The sequence below is a fragment of the Cyprinodon variegatus genome, unplaced genomic scaffold (assembly GCF_000732505.1).
Source record: "Cyprinodon variegatus isolate N-32 unplaced genomic scaffold, C_variegatus-1.0 Scaffold1346, whole genome shotgun sequence".
Taxonomy (NCBI): Eukaryota; Metazoa; Chordata; class Actinopteri; order Cyprinodontiformes; family Cyprinodontidae; genus Cyprinodon; species Cyprinodon variegatus.
In genome coordinates, this window is record NW_015151799.1 from 139,046 (window position 1) to 157,682 (window position 18,637).

The window sequence follows — 18,637 nt, forward strand, 5'->3', positions numbered from 1 at the left end:
TGATTATCTTGTTTGATGAATCCTCATGTTTTTCTCTCTTTTTTTTATCTTATTAGCACCGGGGTAATTCAGAATTTTTTGTTCATTTGATAGAGGGCAGAGAATCAGCTTTTTCTTCCTCTTGAGGTATCTCTATCCTTCACCTGCTGTCTGTTTTCCATTTTTTTTTAGCCAGAGGTGGTTTCTGTTTGAAGCGGTTTCCATCTATCATGATGGTTTTTGTCTACTTGTTTAAAAACGGCAGGGGTCCCTCTTCCCAGTTCACTGTATGGCTTTTTATTCCTATCTGACTGTGCTAATGGCTCATATAGGGATGGAAGCCATGCACTGCGCTGGGAGCAAAGCACACTGGGCCACAAACTCGATCTCCACAAGCACAAATGCTCTCAACATTCATTTTCCTCATGTATACTCAAATCAGGCAGCAAATGCACGCACACATTCAGGGGATAGTGAGCATCAAACCTTCTAGAATAATGCACATCAGCTTAAAAAACCCAAAATGTATGCATTTGTTTACATTCATGCAGGCAGTAATTATGCATGTGTTTGCTAGAATAAACACTAAGAGTGGAAATGCCCCCTCCCCTCTCAAGCCTTGTAGTCCCATCAGGCCCCTGCTGCAGCGAGTCAGTCTGAAGCTGTCGACTGTATCAGCTGACAGACGGTTCTCTGAAGTGAAGCACACACATCTGCCTCAACATCCCAACATGTTTGATCCAGATCACAACAGAGATGGATGGAAGTTACACTGATATGGAACGAGATGGATTGATTCAGAACAGAAATGGAAACTCGCTTTCAGGGGAGTGACGCAAGCTTGTCACCAAAGAATTTATTCTGTTATGCTCTTTTCAAGTTGAAACCCCTTTTTTTATTCTGCAACCCCTCAGGGATAAAACAGTCTTCCAGGTGGGAGGCAGTAGAACCTCAGGAGAGCTTTGTCGTGAAGATGATTTTAACCAGTATCATTTTTTGCAGTTACCAGGTTACAGCCTGGTGTCTCTCTGAAGGAGACGTGGAGTAAAAAGAGACACGTTTGTGAAATCATGATCATTTATCCTACAAAGAATGAAATACATATTAACTATATTATCAAAAACAGTGTTTGGTGTAATATGCATATATGCTCTGAAATGAATTATTGGAAAGAAAAACTGACATGGTGGATCTGCTGTCTCCAGGAAGAATCATAACAAAAAGAAACTTATATTGAATCTGTCACATCTTTTATTTGAACGATTTAATTCTGACTTTACTGTCCATAAACATATATCCTCACCAACCAGAGGATTCTTACACTTGGCCAACTGTTCATCATCTATTTACACTTTTAAACATTTTTAGAAGCATACTGAGCTAAAATCTTTACCAAATGTCAGGTACTTTAATTCTTTTTTTGAAAATGTGATTTTATCTTGAAATATTTGCCCAGGCATAAATACATTTACACACAGAATATGATATTATTTGCATTACAGATTGCTCTAAAACTCATATCATTGTAGTAAAATGAATAACACATAGTTTATATTTAAGGGGGCTACATTTTCTACTTTCAAAAGGGAAAGAAAGAAATGTCCAGGTTAATCAGGCAGAGAGCAGTGTCTGTCATATTTGGGGATTGTCTGGATTAAATTATGAAATATCTTCAAGTATTCCTCCAACACTCAAAAATAATAAAAAGGTTACAGATAGAAATTGACTGGTCAGTTTTTTTTTTTCAGAGCTAGTAGTGATTTCAAGTTTTCATTGATGTCAGAATTTTTTATTATGTTTCTAATAATTTTTATTTCATTTTCATTTTTCTCTCAAGAGCAGCAGTAGAAAGAAAATAGAAAAATCTGTCGCCAGGTTTCTTTGGAAGGTGGTAGTTTTGGATGTAACTGAAAATGACTGATTGCTAAAACTATCCAAATTAAGAGCATTTATAATCTTGATTTTTGCTTTGAATATATTACCATAAACTTTCCCTTTAAGACAAACAAAACATTTTATTTTTCTTGTTATTCTAGAGTTAGATCTGATCTCTAAAGTTGAATGCTGAAATGTTTTTAAGAGATTAGAGCTCTGAATCTGAGAGAAAAAAATTCAACATATTTTAATGCCTTAAAGCATTTGTTCTGTTGTCTGACTTTTGTTCATCTGGTGAGAAAAAGTGCACCACAGCATATGCTATTTGTTGTTATTTTTAGCTTCGCTGATTTAAATTAATAATATTGAGGGAAAAAAATCTGATTTTCAGTATTTGACCTGCAAATCATTGCCCCCCAAAAAAGCTGTCCAGCTCTGATCATTGAATGAATGATTAGTACGAGTTAAAATTAGAAATCATTACTTCTCACATATAAAACTAAATATTTCTTATAGAATCTGGAGTCTATCAGATCCTATTCAAATAAGCTTTTAATTATTATTTTTTAACTGTTGGTATTGTTTTTCTCAGTAGGTAAATACCTATAAGATAAACCATAAAGCTGACATCAGGTGTTACTTTGCATCTCTGGAGCTGAGCTTATAATTAACGTCTTTATTTAAATGCCTTCAATGTAAAAATTCTCTCGGTCTGCAGAAACCCATCATAAAGCTGTCTCTTTATAGAATTCAATGACTGCTCTCATTATGTCACTGAGGGAAATAAATTGAAGATAACGCTTAAATATAAAGTGAAGGAGGACTCAGTTTAAGCTCTTCAAAGGTCTCCATGCATGGCAAGCTGATCTATTATGTATTATACAGGATCCTCTGAGCAGATATCTATAATTCAGCTTTTCCTTGTCAAAACGAACATTTCAAATATTCTTAAAATGAAGTATGTTGTCAGCAATCTACATTTCAGAGATCTCAGATGTCTATAGGACAAAATAGTATTTTTACCCACAATGAACATCATGGATGTCTCAGGATGGATAGTTTTAACTGTTAGTTTCCAACATAAGAAACTAAAATTGGCAAGATCTGTAAACTATTGTCTTTAGTATCCGAAACAATGCTTTTTTCTTTTTTTTTGTGTGTGAAAATATTAAAAGAGACACAATGTATTTTATATAATAGCTAATTAAATTAACTAATCAAACAAACCTGTCAGCTTTAATAATTGATGCAACATTGAACATTTTACATGTATAAAAATAATCAAGATATGCTGTATGAATTTTCAGGAAAGCTTTTCTAATACTAAACTACTGAGATGAAAATCATGACATGCAAACATTATTACAGATATGTCTAAAATGTGATTTCTGTTTGAAAAGTTTCAAAAGTAGGCGATCCAAATTTAATGTGAGAAAAGAACACACTTTTGCATAAATTAAACTGGAAGCCTCAAACACATCAATCGGAATAATGACATATTTTGTTCCAAGAGAATTCATCTTTAAGACAATTGAAATTTTTATTCCGGAAAAGGAGAAAATAATTTTTGGTGTGTGAAAGGTTGATTATGACCTGAAATAAATGTATTACCTGCATTTGGGTAGCAATGGGTTAAGAGGCAGGGGGGCCACCAGATAGAAATTGTCGGTACAAAACAGCAAAACCAAAACTTTGACAGAATCACTAGCTTCATGCGTCACATGTCATCTTATTTGTTATATTTGAGCTTGTTTATCAAGCCTTATTAAAATATAATATCAGTGATTATGGAAATACGGCAAAGCTTTTTTTTTTTTTTTTTTAATCTCAATATGTTCTACAGCATTCTCTGAGGGAGGGGCCAAGAGTGAACAATAAAAAATTGAAAGGGACAAAATGAAGGTCAAATGAGGAACTCATATTAATATAAATAATAGCAACCAAATAAGCACTTCATCTTAAAGGTTGACAAAAATAAATTCAGATTTCTATTTAATTTAGCTTATTATGTTGCTTGATTTGGCACATTTTGTTTACTGTAATGGTTCTGGATTAAGCAGATTGTTCAGTGCAAGTGTGTGGATAAAATGGTGAGATAAGGAATATTGTGAATACAACATTTTTTTAAATAATAATTTTATGACATAAATTAGATTTTAACATGTGTTTATTTCGATTATTATGATCAGTATTTAATTTTGAGTTTTGGTTACTCTTTTCATAGAAAAAAATATATTATTGAGAGAATGTTGTGATTATATACAACAATAGCTTGCCATACACAATTCTCGACTATCTTGTTTCAAACAAGGATCAACGGGGCCTCCTAGTGGTTAAATGAAGTAATACAGCTGTAACAACGAAACTATTTAAAAACGCGTAATATAGATATAAGCAAAAATGCAAGGGTTTATTTAGATCTGTTTACATTGAATAGCTGTATTTTAGAAGAGGAGCGGTGTGTTTTATTTTTTTTTTTCTTTACATTTATTTTAAGACGCGGGGGAAAAAAATGACGACAGCGGAAGTGATGTCAAAACCCAGCCCCCAAAACAAGAACCAGGGTTGAGTTCTGATGTTATGAAAACTCCTCAATGAAATGTTGAGCAACTGTCTGCTTGTTCAGCGTTACATAAGACCATGTGGAGAAGCTAGCCTCAGCTGCTGGACCAGGTGCCCCCATAAGAATCCAGGAAGTGATTTGGACTGAGAAAAGCCTCCAGACAGCATGGCCAAGCGGAGACAGTGTGCAGAGACGAAGGCGAATACAAAGAAGCCAAAGCAGCTGCTAAGTGCAGAAAGCAGAGGAGCAAAGACGAGAAGCAAGCAGAAAGATCCAGGTCAGGGATGCAGATCTAGATGGGACTTTATCATTATATTATCTTCATGCTATCCGCTGGTATGGTTTCTATCTGCAAACTTTCAGCAGAAGATTGATAAATATAGGTTAGATTTGCTTTTTAAATTACTTTAGGATGAACATTTACATTATTTATTGAAGGAGTAAATATAAAAACAATTTAGAACAATATAGAAACCTCTTATGTTGCTGTGATTGTTTTCATAAATAATGTAAATCTCCTTAAAGGTTGATAATAACCTTCAAATTTCTGTGAAATTTAGCTTAATGTGCTGCTTGATTTTGCACGTTTGTTTACTTTCCTGCTGTTGGATGAAGCAGACAGTTCAGTGCAGGTGCACGGCGGAGTGGTGAGCATGGTTAGTGGAGTGGATCTGCTGGCCTACATGCACATCTGTGCTGCACTTCATCAAAACAGAATGCAGCACTTTGCATCAATGGGAAACATCAGTGTTTTACTCTTTTTATCCCCCATTATTAAAATTCACTGAAAATTGGCTCCTAAGGTTTAACACCTACAAAAATAGCCAGATGTTCACCTGCTCTATTATTTTAAGGTTTGTCAGGACTATTTTCATCCTTTCTTTAAATTCCCCCCCAAAATATCTAAAGATTTAATTGCATAGATTTGAACTTGAACTATAATTGTAAGAATGTTTGACTTCATAATTCCTCATAAAGGGTTTGTTCTTGGTTTAGAAAGCGAATCTGCAGAAAAAGAGGAGAAGCTTGAGAGGAAAGTTAAACCTAAATCACGTTTGTCCTCAAAACGTTCAGCCGGGAAAAAGCCATCTTCCACCAACGACGCCAGCGCTGATGGCAAAACCAGTAAGTACTTCCAGTCTCCGCTCAAGGAGGAGGTTAACAGTGAAGATGACTTTGACATGGACACCACTGCACCACCTGCAGCTAAGGTTAAGGAGAGCATCAAGAAGCCAGAGGAAGAAGAAAAACAGGAAGAGGATGATGATGATAGCGAGGATGAAGATGATTGGGAGGAAGTGGAAGGCAAGTGTGTGAAATCAGATTTCTAGTGTCAGCCGATGTCTTCGGTAGAACCAACGTCATGTGTGTTTTCTGTGTGTGGATCAGAGCTGGATGAGCCGCTGGGTCCAGTTGAACCACCAGAGCCAATCCTGCCTTCTCAGCCCGTAGAGATCGAGATCGAAACCGCAGAAGTCAGGAAGCAGTGAGTAAATATGTTCAGGAAGGGTGAAAATATTTCTATTTTATGAGCTTGGAGTCCAGCTTTTTCTCTCTGTGTTTCTACTAGGAAGAAGAGGAAGGCAGAGTTTGAGACGTACCTCAGACGGATGATGAAGAGGTATAAGAAGGACCTGCTGATAGACACACACAAGGTGAAAACAAGATCTCCATCTTTTCTTCTTTGGTTGGATCAGTGTTTGCTGACCTTCACCAACCTCTGATTGGTGTTTCAGGTCCACCTCCTGTGCCTTTTAGCCAACGGGATGTTCCGCAACAGGCTGTGCAGCGAGCCGGACCTGCTGGCTGTGGCGCTCTCTCTGCTGCCCCCACATTTCTGTAAAGTGGCCAAAGAACGTATCGACCACAACTACCTCTGTGGGCTCCTCAAATGGTTTGCGAATGTTCCCAATATGTTGACGGACATGGACAGGGACGTCATTAGAAGGAAAAATTCATCTTCTGCCGTCTTTTCCCTTTTAGGTTTAGAGCGACATTCACCCTCAACCCCAGTCTTCCCACAGAGGAGCGTCCAGACCCTCAGGCCCTACTGGAGAGGCGACTGGGAAGCCTCTCAGCCAGAGACCACCAGGAGATGACTCATGTTGGTCTTTTTTAAATCCCTCTCTGGAGGAAGCATTTCACCTCAAGCAAAGGAAGGCATAATAAATTAGAAAAGTAATCACATCTGCATGTGTTTTGTTTTTCCTGCAGCTTTTCCTGTTGTTCCTAAGGTCTCTGCAGCTCTTCTGCCGACTGGTTCTCTCTTTGCACCCAGTTCCTTTCAAGCCTCCACCTGCAAAGGTACAAAAAATCTTTACACTACTTTTACGCTGAACTGATAAATAAATAATAAAAGATCAAGGAATGCAGAAAAATCATTATGCTTATTCAAAGGAAATAAATGTGAGCTTTAAGATGAGCTGCTGGAGATAATTATTAATAAAGTCAAAGGCTGGGAACTGTTACTCTTTAATTCAAAACATACCTGGAGAGAAAACAACAGACCTGTTTTCACTACGCTGTTTTAGAGGTTTTTTTTATGTTCAAGCAAATAGGGGCTTTGTTTTCATCCAAACATATTGATCTGCCACTACCAGGTATGCTGTGCTGCATGTTCCTCTAAAAAGTTTAAGCTACTTCTGAGAAAAAAATCTGGAAAGTATAGAACATATGCTTTAAGTTCAAATATTGTTTTTTTTTTTTGTTTTTTTTTTCTAAAAGCAGAAATAAATCTTTGTGTGATGCATTTTAACCTGTATTATCTACTTTAGTTTAAGGCTTTCTCTGTGTAGCATGTTAGAGAAAAATAATACAATTCTATGGAGGGATGAGGCACTCTTATGGAAGCTAAGGTTTACCAGCAGATTTTCACATGCAACAGGAAAAAATAAGATCATATTTTTCATGAGCAGAAATGTTAGCATGGACGTATTCAGCTGTGGTGAAGCTGAATCTCCATTCACGGCTGCTGTTTTATTTACTAGCTTACATTAAGCCTTGCAGCACTACTAGCTGCTAATGGAAGCCAGAAGAGCAGCACTGACTGAATACCATCACCTGCACCTCCCCATGTCCCTTGGCTGGTATTTTAATAGCTGATACTGCATTAGTTCTTAGACACAATCTGTCCATATAGGTCATTTATATCTGTGTATGAAGGACTTTTAAATGCAATTCAGAATCGGATGCATTAAAATACATTTAAAAAATAACTTTTACTCATCTTTGATTATGAAGTAAGTTCATCGTTGAGCTAAGATAAACTGAAACGTCAATGATCCACTGGGTTGTTTATAGGGTTTTTTATGATAAATATGACTTTTCCACCATTTCTGCAGAAAATGTAGTTTCCTTGACATTTTTACTGGCATAGATTCATTGATGGGTGCTTAAGGGCCACTGTAATAAAGACCCCTGCAGCCCTGAGTTGCGTATTTTCAGTAATACATTTGGTCAAAACTCTAAATCTAGATCCAAGGGTGTTAAACTTGTAGGAATCCGCTAAAGCATTTGTGGTGATGAGTTTTCCCTGTGGAGTAGTTGTAGCTCTCTCTTCTTTGCTTAATTTCTTTGCAGTGGAAGGTCCTCCAGCATTTATAACCTTCTTCAGGATAAGCCTGAGCATCCTTTAAATTTAAGCCATAACTTCAACTAGGTCATGCTATATATGCTAGTACTGTATCCTTACAGCCGGAAGGTTCTGGGTTTGAATCCTGGCCTGGATTATTTCTTCATAAGGCTTCCTTCCACCATCCAAAGCTGACTGGCACAGGAGATATAACCTGATATCTACTTATACCGTCCTTCTGAAATTGTCTTTAAATTCATGTTTAATCAGTTTGTTTTTTTTTATATACAAATAAAGCTCATTCCGACCCAATCTAATACCCTTTTTTATTTCTCATAAAGGTACACACAGAAATTTAACATATGTGTCCAATGTGATTGTAGCGTTAGCAGCATTAGCGGTTTGCAATGTTTCATTAACGATAGCGTTCAGGTCTCTTACGCAATAGATAAAAGGTTCCAGACTGTCTCCAGGCGAGTCCCTGGTTGTTAGATAGAACTTGAAGTGGGGATAGCAGGTTAGGTAATGTTAGCACCCTGACATCAATGAAGGAATAGGAGCAGAATCATGCTCTGTGATGACCTGACAACAACAAACATTTAAACAGGAAAAAAATATAGGATTTCTGGGTGATGTCTCCTTTATTTCATTGTAAATCCAGCCTCTAACTCAGAGGCCTGTAGAGCTTTAGATGTCGCTCTGTGTTCCCATATGCGATCTACTCAACATATTGTTTATTCACACTATGAGTAATTTAGGTAGACCATCCAACAAAGAAGGTTTGCCACTGTTCCATGTTTTCTCCAATTTTTAGCTTCTCACTGGAGTCCTTAAACCCTAAAGATTAGCTGTCACTTACTTTGCTTTTCATCCGTTCTTCAATTTCACAAGATTAGGTCATGATGTGTAGCATTTTTTAAAACTTTTACTTTATTTTATTTTGTAATTCATAATTCTACAAAGCTGGCAATATAATTTGCCGACTAAATTCTGTAATGTGATATTAAAACTAGCTTGACTAGAAAATATTTAGACAATTTCAATTTAATTTCAGTTAAATTTATGTATATAGCGCCAATTCGAAACACATGTCATCTCAAGGCACTTTACAGTTCACCAGATCATCCAGTCAAATTGATTCAAAGTTTTTCTATCTAAGGAAAACCAGTTGATTGCATCGACTCATTGACTCAATGACTAAATCAGGAAAGAGAAACCCTTGAACATTGAAAATTATGCATTGACTAATTATCTTTATTTTCCAGTCCAAAGGGACTAGAGCGTCGACTAGTGCCCCTGGAGGAGGCCAGACAAGCCAGGAAAGCTCCAAGACAAACTCTCCTGAGACGAAGGTCTCCCCTGGAACCAAGAGACCGGCTGGAGGTGGGAAGGTCAAAGGAAGCAGCGGAGGCAAGAAAGCAAAGAGGACAGAAATGAAGCAGGAGGAAGAGGAGAGGCCTGTGTTATCTGGAGGGCAGAGACCGAAAAATTCAAAACGCCGCAGCATTGCTTCAAAGGTCAGCTACAAAGAGGAGAGCAACAGCGAGGGGGGTGAGGAAGAGGAGATCAGTGATGCTGAGGAATTTCAGGAAACCAGCGAGGATGACAGCGAAGATTTTGAAACAACGTTTAGACCTGCTAAAAGAAAAACAGGCAATGGAAAGAGCGCCACTAAGAAAACAAAAACCCCAAAGAGAAATAGCAGCGGTGGGAAACGGCAGGTGAAAGAGGAGGACAGTGAGCTGGAGGACGGGGAAGAGGAAAATGAAGACGATGGCCCAAAGAGCGACAGAAGAAAAAGACGGAGCGGGCAGAAGAAAGAAGGACCGGGAGCAGATGAGTGGTTAGAGGTTTACCTGGACAAGACATCTTCATGGGTTTGTGTGGATGTGGAACACGGAGTCGGGGCGCCTCAGCTCTGCTCCCAGAACGCCACCGCGCCACTGACCTACGTAGTGGCGGTGGACGGGGACGGCCGTTTAAAAGACCTGGGAAGGAAGTATGACCCCACCTGGATGACGACGTCCCGGAAAAGGCGGGTGGACGACGAATGGTGGGAGGAAACGCTGGAGCCGTTCATGGGACCAGAGGATGAGAGGGACAAGAAGGAGGAGAAGGAGGTATGATGATATGATCCCACCCAAATACATCTTTAGGTTTCAGGTTCTGAAATGTTATTAATAAATAAAGTCATTTACATTTTTGTTTCTTAGTCTTTTAATTGATTACCTTTGTGTCATATATTTTGCATTTGTATAGCATTTGTTTTTGTTTTTATCCTTTTGCCTTCCCTCTCAGCTCCAGAAGAAGCTGCTGAACAAACCTCTGCCAATCTCCATAGCAGAGTATAAGAACCACCCTCTGTATGCCCTAAAGAGACACCTGCTGAAGTATGAAGCCCTCTATCCTCCAACAGCCAGTGTTCTGGGTTACTGCAGAGGAGAGCCAGTTTACTCCAGGTCAGTACTGCCGCTGTCCTCATCCATCTGCTGCACGCGTTAAAAAGCTCTTTACATTTATACCCCAGAGAGCACAGCTGTTCTTACTCACAAAGGGGATATGACTATAAAAAAATCCTAGTAGAATCCAGTTTTCATGAAGTCTTCAGCAGTTTAGAATTAATGAAATGGTGCTTCACCTTCTGTTCTGTGTTGTTTATTGTTATTTTTCTTTATTTGCATCGAAAAATCACACGAGATCATTTTTAAACAGGAACTAGCATTTTGATTAAGTTTCTACTATAAAAATTGATTCGAAAGAAAGAGTTGCATCAGTACCCACTTGGTGGCGCTGCTCCGCCCTCCATTGTCACCCTATATCATTATAAAGAGGATAGTCTATTAGATCATATTTATATATGTTGGATATATTTAAAGAAAGCTTTAGTTTTAAACATTTTGAGAAAATGTGATGCAAAAGCGAAAAAAACCACAAACAAAACAAGAGCATCATAATAAAAACAAGAATAGAGTTAACAAATTTTATTAAATTATTATTTTTTAAATTAAGGCCTTAATTGGCTTTAAAATTCATTAAATGTGATTATCCTGGCATTTAAATGCTTTATTTAAAAAAAAGAGTTTATAAAAACAATGTCATGAGATATATTATATCAGATATAACTGCTTCCAAAAAGCTTCGGAAAGAAGCTCGAGGCAGAGAAAAAGCTAGAGAACGGGAAAATGCTAATTTCAACAAAAGTAGCTGGAAAACAAGGAATTCGGGACATGGCTGCAGCCTGTCGATGGTAAAGATGACAAAGGATTTTGCTGTGTTTTGTATATATATATATATATATATATATGAGTCATAGGTACTTGTTGATGGCATTAAAATTATTTATAAGAGCATTAAAAAGCACAAAATTAGACTTTTTTCATTTCTGCATAAACCCTAATTATTGTAACAAACAGAAGCGGATCTCCCGTTAACTTCATCCATTTAGAGAAGCCAATTAACCTAACCGTCATGTTTTTGGACTGTGGGAGGAAGCCGAAGTACCCGGAGTAAACCAACACATGCTCAGTGAGAACATGCAGAAAGACCTTAGGCCAGGAATTGAACCCAGAACCTTCCTGCTGCCAGGCAGCAGTGCTACTCACTAAGCCACTGAGCAGCCCATGTTGGCAAATCAATTCCTATAAAAATAAATAAAGTGAGAGAAAAATCCACCAAAATACAGTGAGGTTTACAGACTAGACAGTAAATGGAAATCTTGTGTTTATTTGAGAATATTGAGACTATTTTAGCTCCATATGAGGATCATCAGAAACAGCTCAGAAAGAAGCAATGCTTGACACTGTCATAACCTGGAAACTCCTGAAACATCCCTGGCTACAGTAGAGCTAGTGGTTTTCTTATTGCAATGGATTGAGGTCTTGCTTTGAATTTGAAGCTTATCTCATGAATGCTTTTCCGGGGGGAAAAGGTTTTATCAGGCACCTTAAGCATGGCAGTGGAAGTATCATGTAGTGGGGCTGTCATGCTTCCATCGTTATGGGTATATTACATATTTTAACTTCACATCAAATCACCAGCTAGATTTTTTTCAACTTGGATAAAACAGCACAATGAAACAAAAAAATGCGGATGTGCTTAGTTAGTAGATGAAGCAGGCTAGCATTATCTTCTGGAATAGCCATCTACAAATATTTCTAAAAGGTGGGTCCTAGGAAGAGTGTTAAAATATTGGGTCAGAACACTAATAGATTTTACCAATAGAAATTATGTCAAGGTATGTGCTGCTCATAAAACAATTGAATCAGTTTGGTTTAAAATAATTTATAACCTAAAAAGGTGTCTGAAATAGATTAATAATACTCGTCCAAATTGTTTGTTTTTTGTGTTAATGACTGGATGTAACCTTCTGAGCTTCATCAGACAGATGTTGAAATTGTCATGAGATGATTTTGTTACTACATGTCAGTGAATTGTGTTACTAATATTGTCGGTCATATGAGGAGTAAAGTTTAAAGGAATGGAACAAAAGTTGATATATAATTTGATTGATTGATTGATATTTTTTTCTTTTCTTTGATAGAGACTGTGTGCACACCCTCCACTCCAGAGAAACATGGCTGAAGGAAGCTAGAACTGTTCGACTCGGAGAGGAGCCGTATAAGGTGACCCCTAACTTTGAGGAGCCCTGAAAATGAAACATGCTCCTACGTTTGTGTTTTGAATATGTCCAATCAATGTCATAATCCAGATAGTTTCACTTCGCTATATTATTCTCTCCTTATCAGATGGTGAAGGGCTTCTCCAACCGTTCCAGAAAGGCCAGAATGATGTCTGAGATGAAGGATGAGAACGACCTCCCTCTGTTTGGAGAATGGCAGACTGAAGAATACCAGCCGCCCATAGCTGTGGATGGAAAGGTCGGTGCAGTGTTCTGGTATCATCCAGAGAAACCATGAAATGTTTGAAAGTGTGTATATGCTGACAGAATTTCTGTTTTTAGTGTGTGCATGAAGTGGAATATTTTTGATTTTCTTACAAATCAGCCAAAGTTTCCACTGTAAATATCAGAATGCAAAGAAAGATCCAAAATGAAATGTTATGAAATACAGGTTTTAAACGTAATGTGGCTGTTTGCACTAGGGCTGCAACTTACTATTAATTTGCAAATCGATTCATATGTTGATTATTTTTTCGATTAATCGTCGGATAGCCAAAGATTCCTTAAAGGAGACTTTTTACGAAATTAAACCAGGAGAAATTTTAGATACATTTTTTTATTAATTAATTTTTTACAATCTTGGTATAATTTCTGCTCTAAGTGAGTTTCTCTGTCAGCTAAAAGCATGTTTTAGGGTCTCAATACTCCAGTTAAAGGTTAATTAATTTCAATAATCGATTTATCAAGATTAATCCGATTATTTGTTTCAGTCCTAGTTTGCACGATACAAAATAAAGAGACACTGCAATTAAAATCTGCCAGAAGAAAGCCAATATTATGTCATAAGGCATAGAAACGCAATAGGAATCATTTATAGCTGGTCTTTAAAAAGTTATTCAACCAAAATTGCCAAAGGAATCCTCCATAAAGAAACAGGGCAGATGATAAGAAGCACACCATTCCCATTCTGAGGCACGGAAGTGGAGGACTGGTGGTCTGGAGGTGTGAGATCTACAAAGATGCAGAGAATTAGGTTGAAATAAATGAAACAAGTTTTGAGAAAATAGTGCATGAAAATTTGCTGTCATCAGTTTAACATCTGGGTGCACTCAGTCTCCTCAACTCACTGGAACTGAGCTGCTTTGGTAAACTCTCAAACGTGCATCTCATGAAAGATGGACCCAGAAGAACAGGATGTTTTTCCATCTAAGAGCTAAAAAAAAGCCTCATTCATAGCAACTTGAAGCTGTTAATATGGGGCCAGTACACTGTATAAAGAACCAGAGAAGAAGCTTTTGATTCTTTGGAAATTTTCTGGTTACAAAATAGCAAGCACAGTTGTTATATAACAGATGTTGTCTCCTGACCACTAACCATGTCCAATTAAAACTTTTTTCTATTATTATTTATACTTTTTCACAAATATTCCAAATACCAGAAACTGTGCCAAGAGATGTCTACTTGTTTGCTCAGTTTAACTCTTAAAAGGGTCTGATTTTCTACTCTATAAAGGTCGATACTAGAGTGAAGCATTCAACCTATTATAATCCTGTTTGTTTCCTGTCTGTCCTGTTCAGGTCCCTCGTAATGATTACGGTAACGTATACCTCTTTAAAGCCTGCATGATCCCAGTGGGCTGCGTTCACCTCAGGCTACCCAACCTGCACCGCGTGGCCAGGAAGTTGAACCTGGATGCCGCCCCCGCTGTCACAGGCTTCGACTACCATGGAGGATACTCCCACGCTGTGTAAGGGTTCAAAAGGAGCAGATGCTTTAATGTCACCTCTCACTTGTTATAAAGTAGATGTAAAGATTTGTTTATTGTGTTTTCCTTCCCATGAATTTGATCATTTTTTAACTAAATAAGTTTTCTGTGCGTTTTAGGACTGATGGTTATATTGTGTGCGAAGAGGATGAGGAGGTTCTCCGAGCCGCCTGGGTGGAAGAGCAGGAGATCCAGAGACAGAAAGAAAAAGAGGTGATTATCGTGTTGCCGTTTGTCATTATCACTGAGTTACGGTGACCAGACGTCCCCGATTTCTGGAGACAGGTGGTCCAAAATGGGGACTGTTCCCAGGAATGTCCCCGATTTTACGGTTTTATGAATGAGGTGTTGCCTGTAGACTGTTATTACAGTAGAAAGAGTGTGTGAGCATGCTGCGCACAGAAACAGCTGTTAGCTAGCTGAGTGGCAGCTGTTAACCTATAAAACAGACGAAGAAGAAGCGGTAGTTCTTTATCACAATCAGTCTCAGCTGCCCTGTGTTATAGATGTTGGAGATCAGCCTGTTTTACAGTGTAGTCCTGTTTCTCTGACTGTGACTGGCTGGATGTGCTCTCTTCATCCTCTGACATGGGAGCTGGCTCGGAGCTCGTCTGACTGGCTGTGTGTTTCCTGGACGGGGTCGCCTTTTACAGTCGCTTTTTCTATGTCTGCTTCTGTCTCCTTGAACCCCAGTCGGCCTCGGCAGATGGCCGCTCACACTGAGCCTGGTTCTGCTGGAGGTTTCTTCTTGTTAAAAGGGAGTTTTTCCTCTCCACTGTCGCTACAAGCATGCTTAGTGCGAGGGATTGCATCCGAGTCAATGAGTCGATGCAATCAACTGGTTTTCCATAGATAGAAAACTTTGAATCAAATTGACTGTATGATCTGGTTGAATTGTAAAGTGCCTTGAGATGACGTGTTGTGAATTGGCGCTATAGAAATAAACTAAATTGAAACTGAATTGTTATGGTGAGTGTGTTAATCGCTTCATTTGATTAGGATTGGGCGGAAAATTGTTATAAATGTTTTGTTTATACCGAGGTTAATAAAAAGGGCTTTGATGTGTTTTGTTGAACTAAAGATGAGGACCGGAAATGTAACATAAACCAACCTAATCAACAAAATGTAAGACAGACCATTGGCTGCAGCTGGTATGAGGAAATAGACGCAGATAAGATTAAACAGAATGATTGAAAACTCCTTGTAAGGCGCTTATCTTGTAGTGTCAATAAGGATCAATAAGCATCGCCTAAATATGTTTTTAGAACTGATCGGGGATCTTTAGTTTATATCATCAGGTAGTTTGTTACTTTAGGTGGAGTTATTGGCTGTATTTTTTTTACACTTGATTTTTGTTGTTTAAATATTAATAAATATATAAAAATGGATGAAGGTGTTACCCTGCAACCTCGGATGGCTGAGGGTAAAGTGTGCGATGATCTTCCCTCAGCGTGTGGTGCTGTGGCATGAGAAAGACGAAACACACATGTTGAGCTTCTTTACCTTCAACCGGAAGATTTATCCTTCTTGTGTTTTCTAAACACTTCATGTACAACATACTTCAGTAGAGGATCATTAGCTTCATTACATAAGAAATGGCTGTAATATACCTTTAAACCAAACAATCAACTTTTAACATACTCCATTTAGCATTATGAACTATGTCAAATGACAAAATTAATTTACAACTGGCTTTTCTATCTAAACCATGTGAACTTTGTAGTTAGTGCTTTAAATCCAATGTCCCTTTTTGTATTTTACTATCAAAGTAGAAATTTATATTAAATGGTTTTTAACTATTTTAATAGCTTTTACCATTTTTAATCAGCATAAATAAAATGTATTTTAACATTTAAGCATCTTAGCTTTTAACAATAATATTTTACATCTCACATAAACTCCACTCTCAAAATAAAAACTGAAAAAGACACAATATTCCTTTAATGTGCTTCGCCCTTTAGCTTCACATGTTTTAAATATATGGATATCTGGTTTTTGTAACAAACCAATAAAGAAGCATCAAATAAAATCAAGAAACCGAAATTATTTCCTTTGAGTGTGGAAAACACAGGTTCAGATGAACTCCAGTCCTTCAGCTAGCTCTAGCATACGTGAAGTTAGCTAACATTGGCTCTAATTAGCATTCTGAACACCCCTCTACAAAGGCATCACTGTCTCTGTTTCCTATTTTAATTTTCATTACCGATACATGTATTTATTTTCATCTACGAGCTGGAAATGTCCAGCTATTAGAATGCAGAAATCTTGTCACCTTATTCTACAAAGTCAAAAAAAAACTATCCATTCTTCCATATGAATAAATACTATACTTTCACTACCTATGTTTATGTTAATAAAAAAGAACTGACAGTATTTTTAGGTTGAATTAGAAATATTAAATCACTCAAAAATATGTTTTAACTTGAAATTTCTTTCTTCTGCCTCCCAGAAAAAAGAAAAGAGAGCGATCGCCAGTTGGACCCTCCTAGTGAAGGGTCTCCTGATCAGAGAGAGGCTCAAGCGGCGCTACAACCAGAAGAACCAGGGCCTGGGGAGCCTTGGTGCTGAAGGGGACGCCGAAGGCTTCTCCTCTGATGAGGAGGGCGTTGAAGTGGAACCCTCTGGAGGTAAAACAGCCACTGAGGCTCTGGCGTTGTCCTGGCCCCAAAACAGACAAGCAGAGGAGGACGGAAGTTCAGGAAAACCGAAGAGGAGGACGACGAAGCGAGAGAAGAAGGGCCAAGACAAACATTTGTTTCCCTTTGAGAAAGTTTAATAATAGAAACCAACTGTTTTTCCATATATAGGAAACAAAACTGGAATTCAAGTTTGCCGTCAACAAAGCACTAAACTGAACATTTTTATGATCAGCAACAAAATCTAAAGTTTCTCAGGAGCAGATGCCACAAATTTAAAATGATTTTTAGAAAGACTGAACGGAAAGAGGAGGCAAGAAAAGAGGAAGGTGGCTTTCAGCTGTGAGGCTGTTTGTACATATCTGTTCATTTTACAGTAATCTTGTGTTTAAAGCCAGCAGAAATGATCTCATTAAAAAAAAAGATTGGAATTTGAAAGGAATGTTGGAAAGAAAACATAAAACTCTCCATGCAATGAGTGCAAGCATTAGAGGTCTACTGGATTGTAATGCTTAGGGGAAGCTGTTCTACACTAAACCACACCATCCCCTGTAAAAACCAGATAATCCTGGTTCCTCTGCAGACCTTGCTTCTCACAGATCCAATTTTAACTTTTTAATAACTGCTCGGTAGAGATCGACAAGTTTCAACAAACGTATATTTTCTGGCAGCTCTTTCTTGATTGATGTTGACCAATACACACCTATCCAGTGAAGAGAACTAGGCCTCCATCATATATATCAGAGGGAAACAGGAGGGAATTAACTGCTTAGCTATGGGACTTACAAAATTATAAAACTATGGCAAAGGATTCATTTATTTCAGCTTTTTACGCAATTTTCCCAAAATGGGTAGAAGGCTTATTTGTATATTAATATGCTGAATGGACATTACAGTACCTGAACTGAATTGAATCAGAAAGCATTTAGAATGTGTCGGATGTCCGCATCGTTTCACTGTAAATTATTTCAAATTAAAAAAGAAAAGTCTTCAAGAAGAGCATGTCAATTCAAATTTAAGCTTAATATAAAGACCAGCTGTGTTTACTCAACCCCTGATTGTCACATTCGTCCATTTGAGCTGAAGACAGGAAACTGTAGAGTTGGTTTAGGACTGTTAGCTGATTTTATTTGACAGGAAAGAAGTTGATGATCGAATCACACATTGAGACCTAAATTTCACTGTTTCGTTTCCCTTTGAAGCTGCTTTTCTTGCTTCGGTGCTACATTCATTAAGGTTTTTTTTTTTTTATGTTCATACTGATTTATTTTCTTTTCACATGTCTCTATGTCTTGTATCACTATTTCACAACTTTAATGTTTGCTCTGTTTGTTCACAGGTGATTGTAGCTGTAATAGAAATAGTACTCCGATTTTCTATCAAAAATATTTTTGTAAAAAAAAAATGTTTCATATGATTAAAATGAAAAAAAAAAACAAATGCATGTTGACATTCTTCTCTGTTCCACCTTTTAATAATCAGTTATTACATAAAAATAAAAACTAAGCAACATTTTTTTTATACAAAAAACACCATGATGATGATTATGGTTACCCATACTTTCATTCTCTTGAGAGGCAGCCATCTTTCACTGAATGTGTAGAAAACTTAAACCATACTTTAATTTTTA

The 18,637-nt window shown here is 37.5% G+C and overlaps 1 protein-coding gene across 2 annotated transcripts; it reads left to right on the forward strand.

Annotated features, from left to right (window-relative positions):
* Positions 1 to 4,406: 4,406 nt before the first annotated feature.
* xpc (xeroderma pigmentosum, complementation group C) lies at positions 4,407 to 18,379 on the forward strand. 2 transcript variants are annotated; one of them, XM_015402413.1, is made up of 15 exons: positions 4,407 to 4,694; positions 5,414 to 5,542; positions 5,624 to 5,722; positions 5,807 to 5,903; positions 5,988 to 6,072; positions 6,154 to 6,311; positions 6,401 to 6,521; positions 6,632 to 6,721; positions 9,254 to 10,108; positions 10,287 to 10,447; positions 12,529 to 12,610; positions 12,734 to 12,865; positions 14,184 to 14,353; positions 14,491 to 14,584; positions 16,821 to 18,379. In XM_015402413.1, the coding sequence occupies exons 1-15, from the start codon at positions 4,583 to 4,585 to the stop codon at positions 17,145 to 17,147; spliced, it is 2,712 nt and encodes a 903-aa protein (XP_015257899.1). In that variant the 5' UTR covers positions 4,407 to 4,582; the 3' UTR covers positions 17,148 to 18,379. The 2 variants fall into 2 exon arrangements, with proteins under 2 accessions (XP_015257899.1, XP_015257897.1); XM_015402411.1 differs by having other exon boundaries at positions 5,414 to 5,722.
* Positions 18,380 to 18,637: the final 258 nt, after the last annotated feature.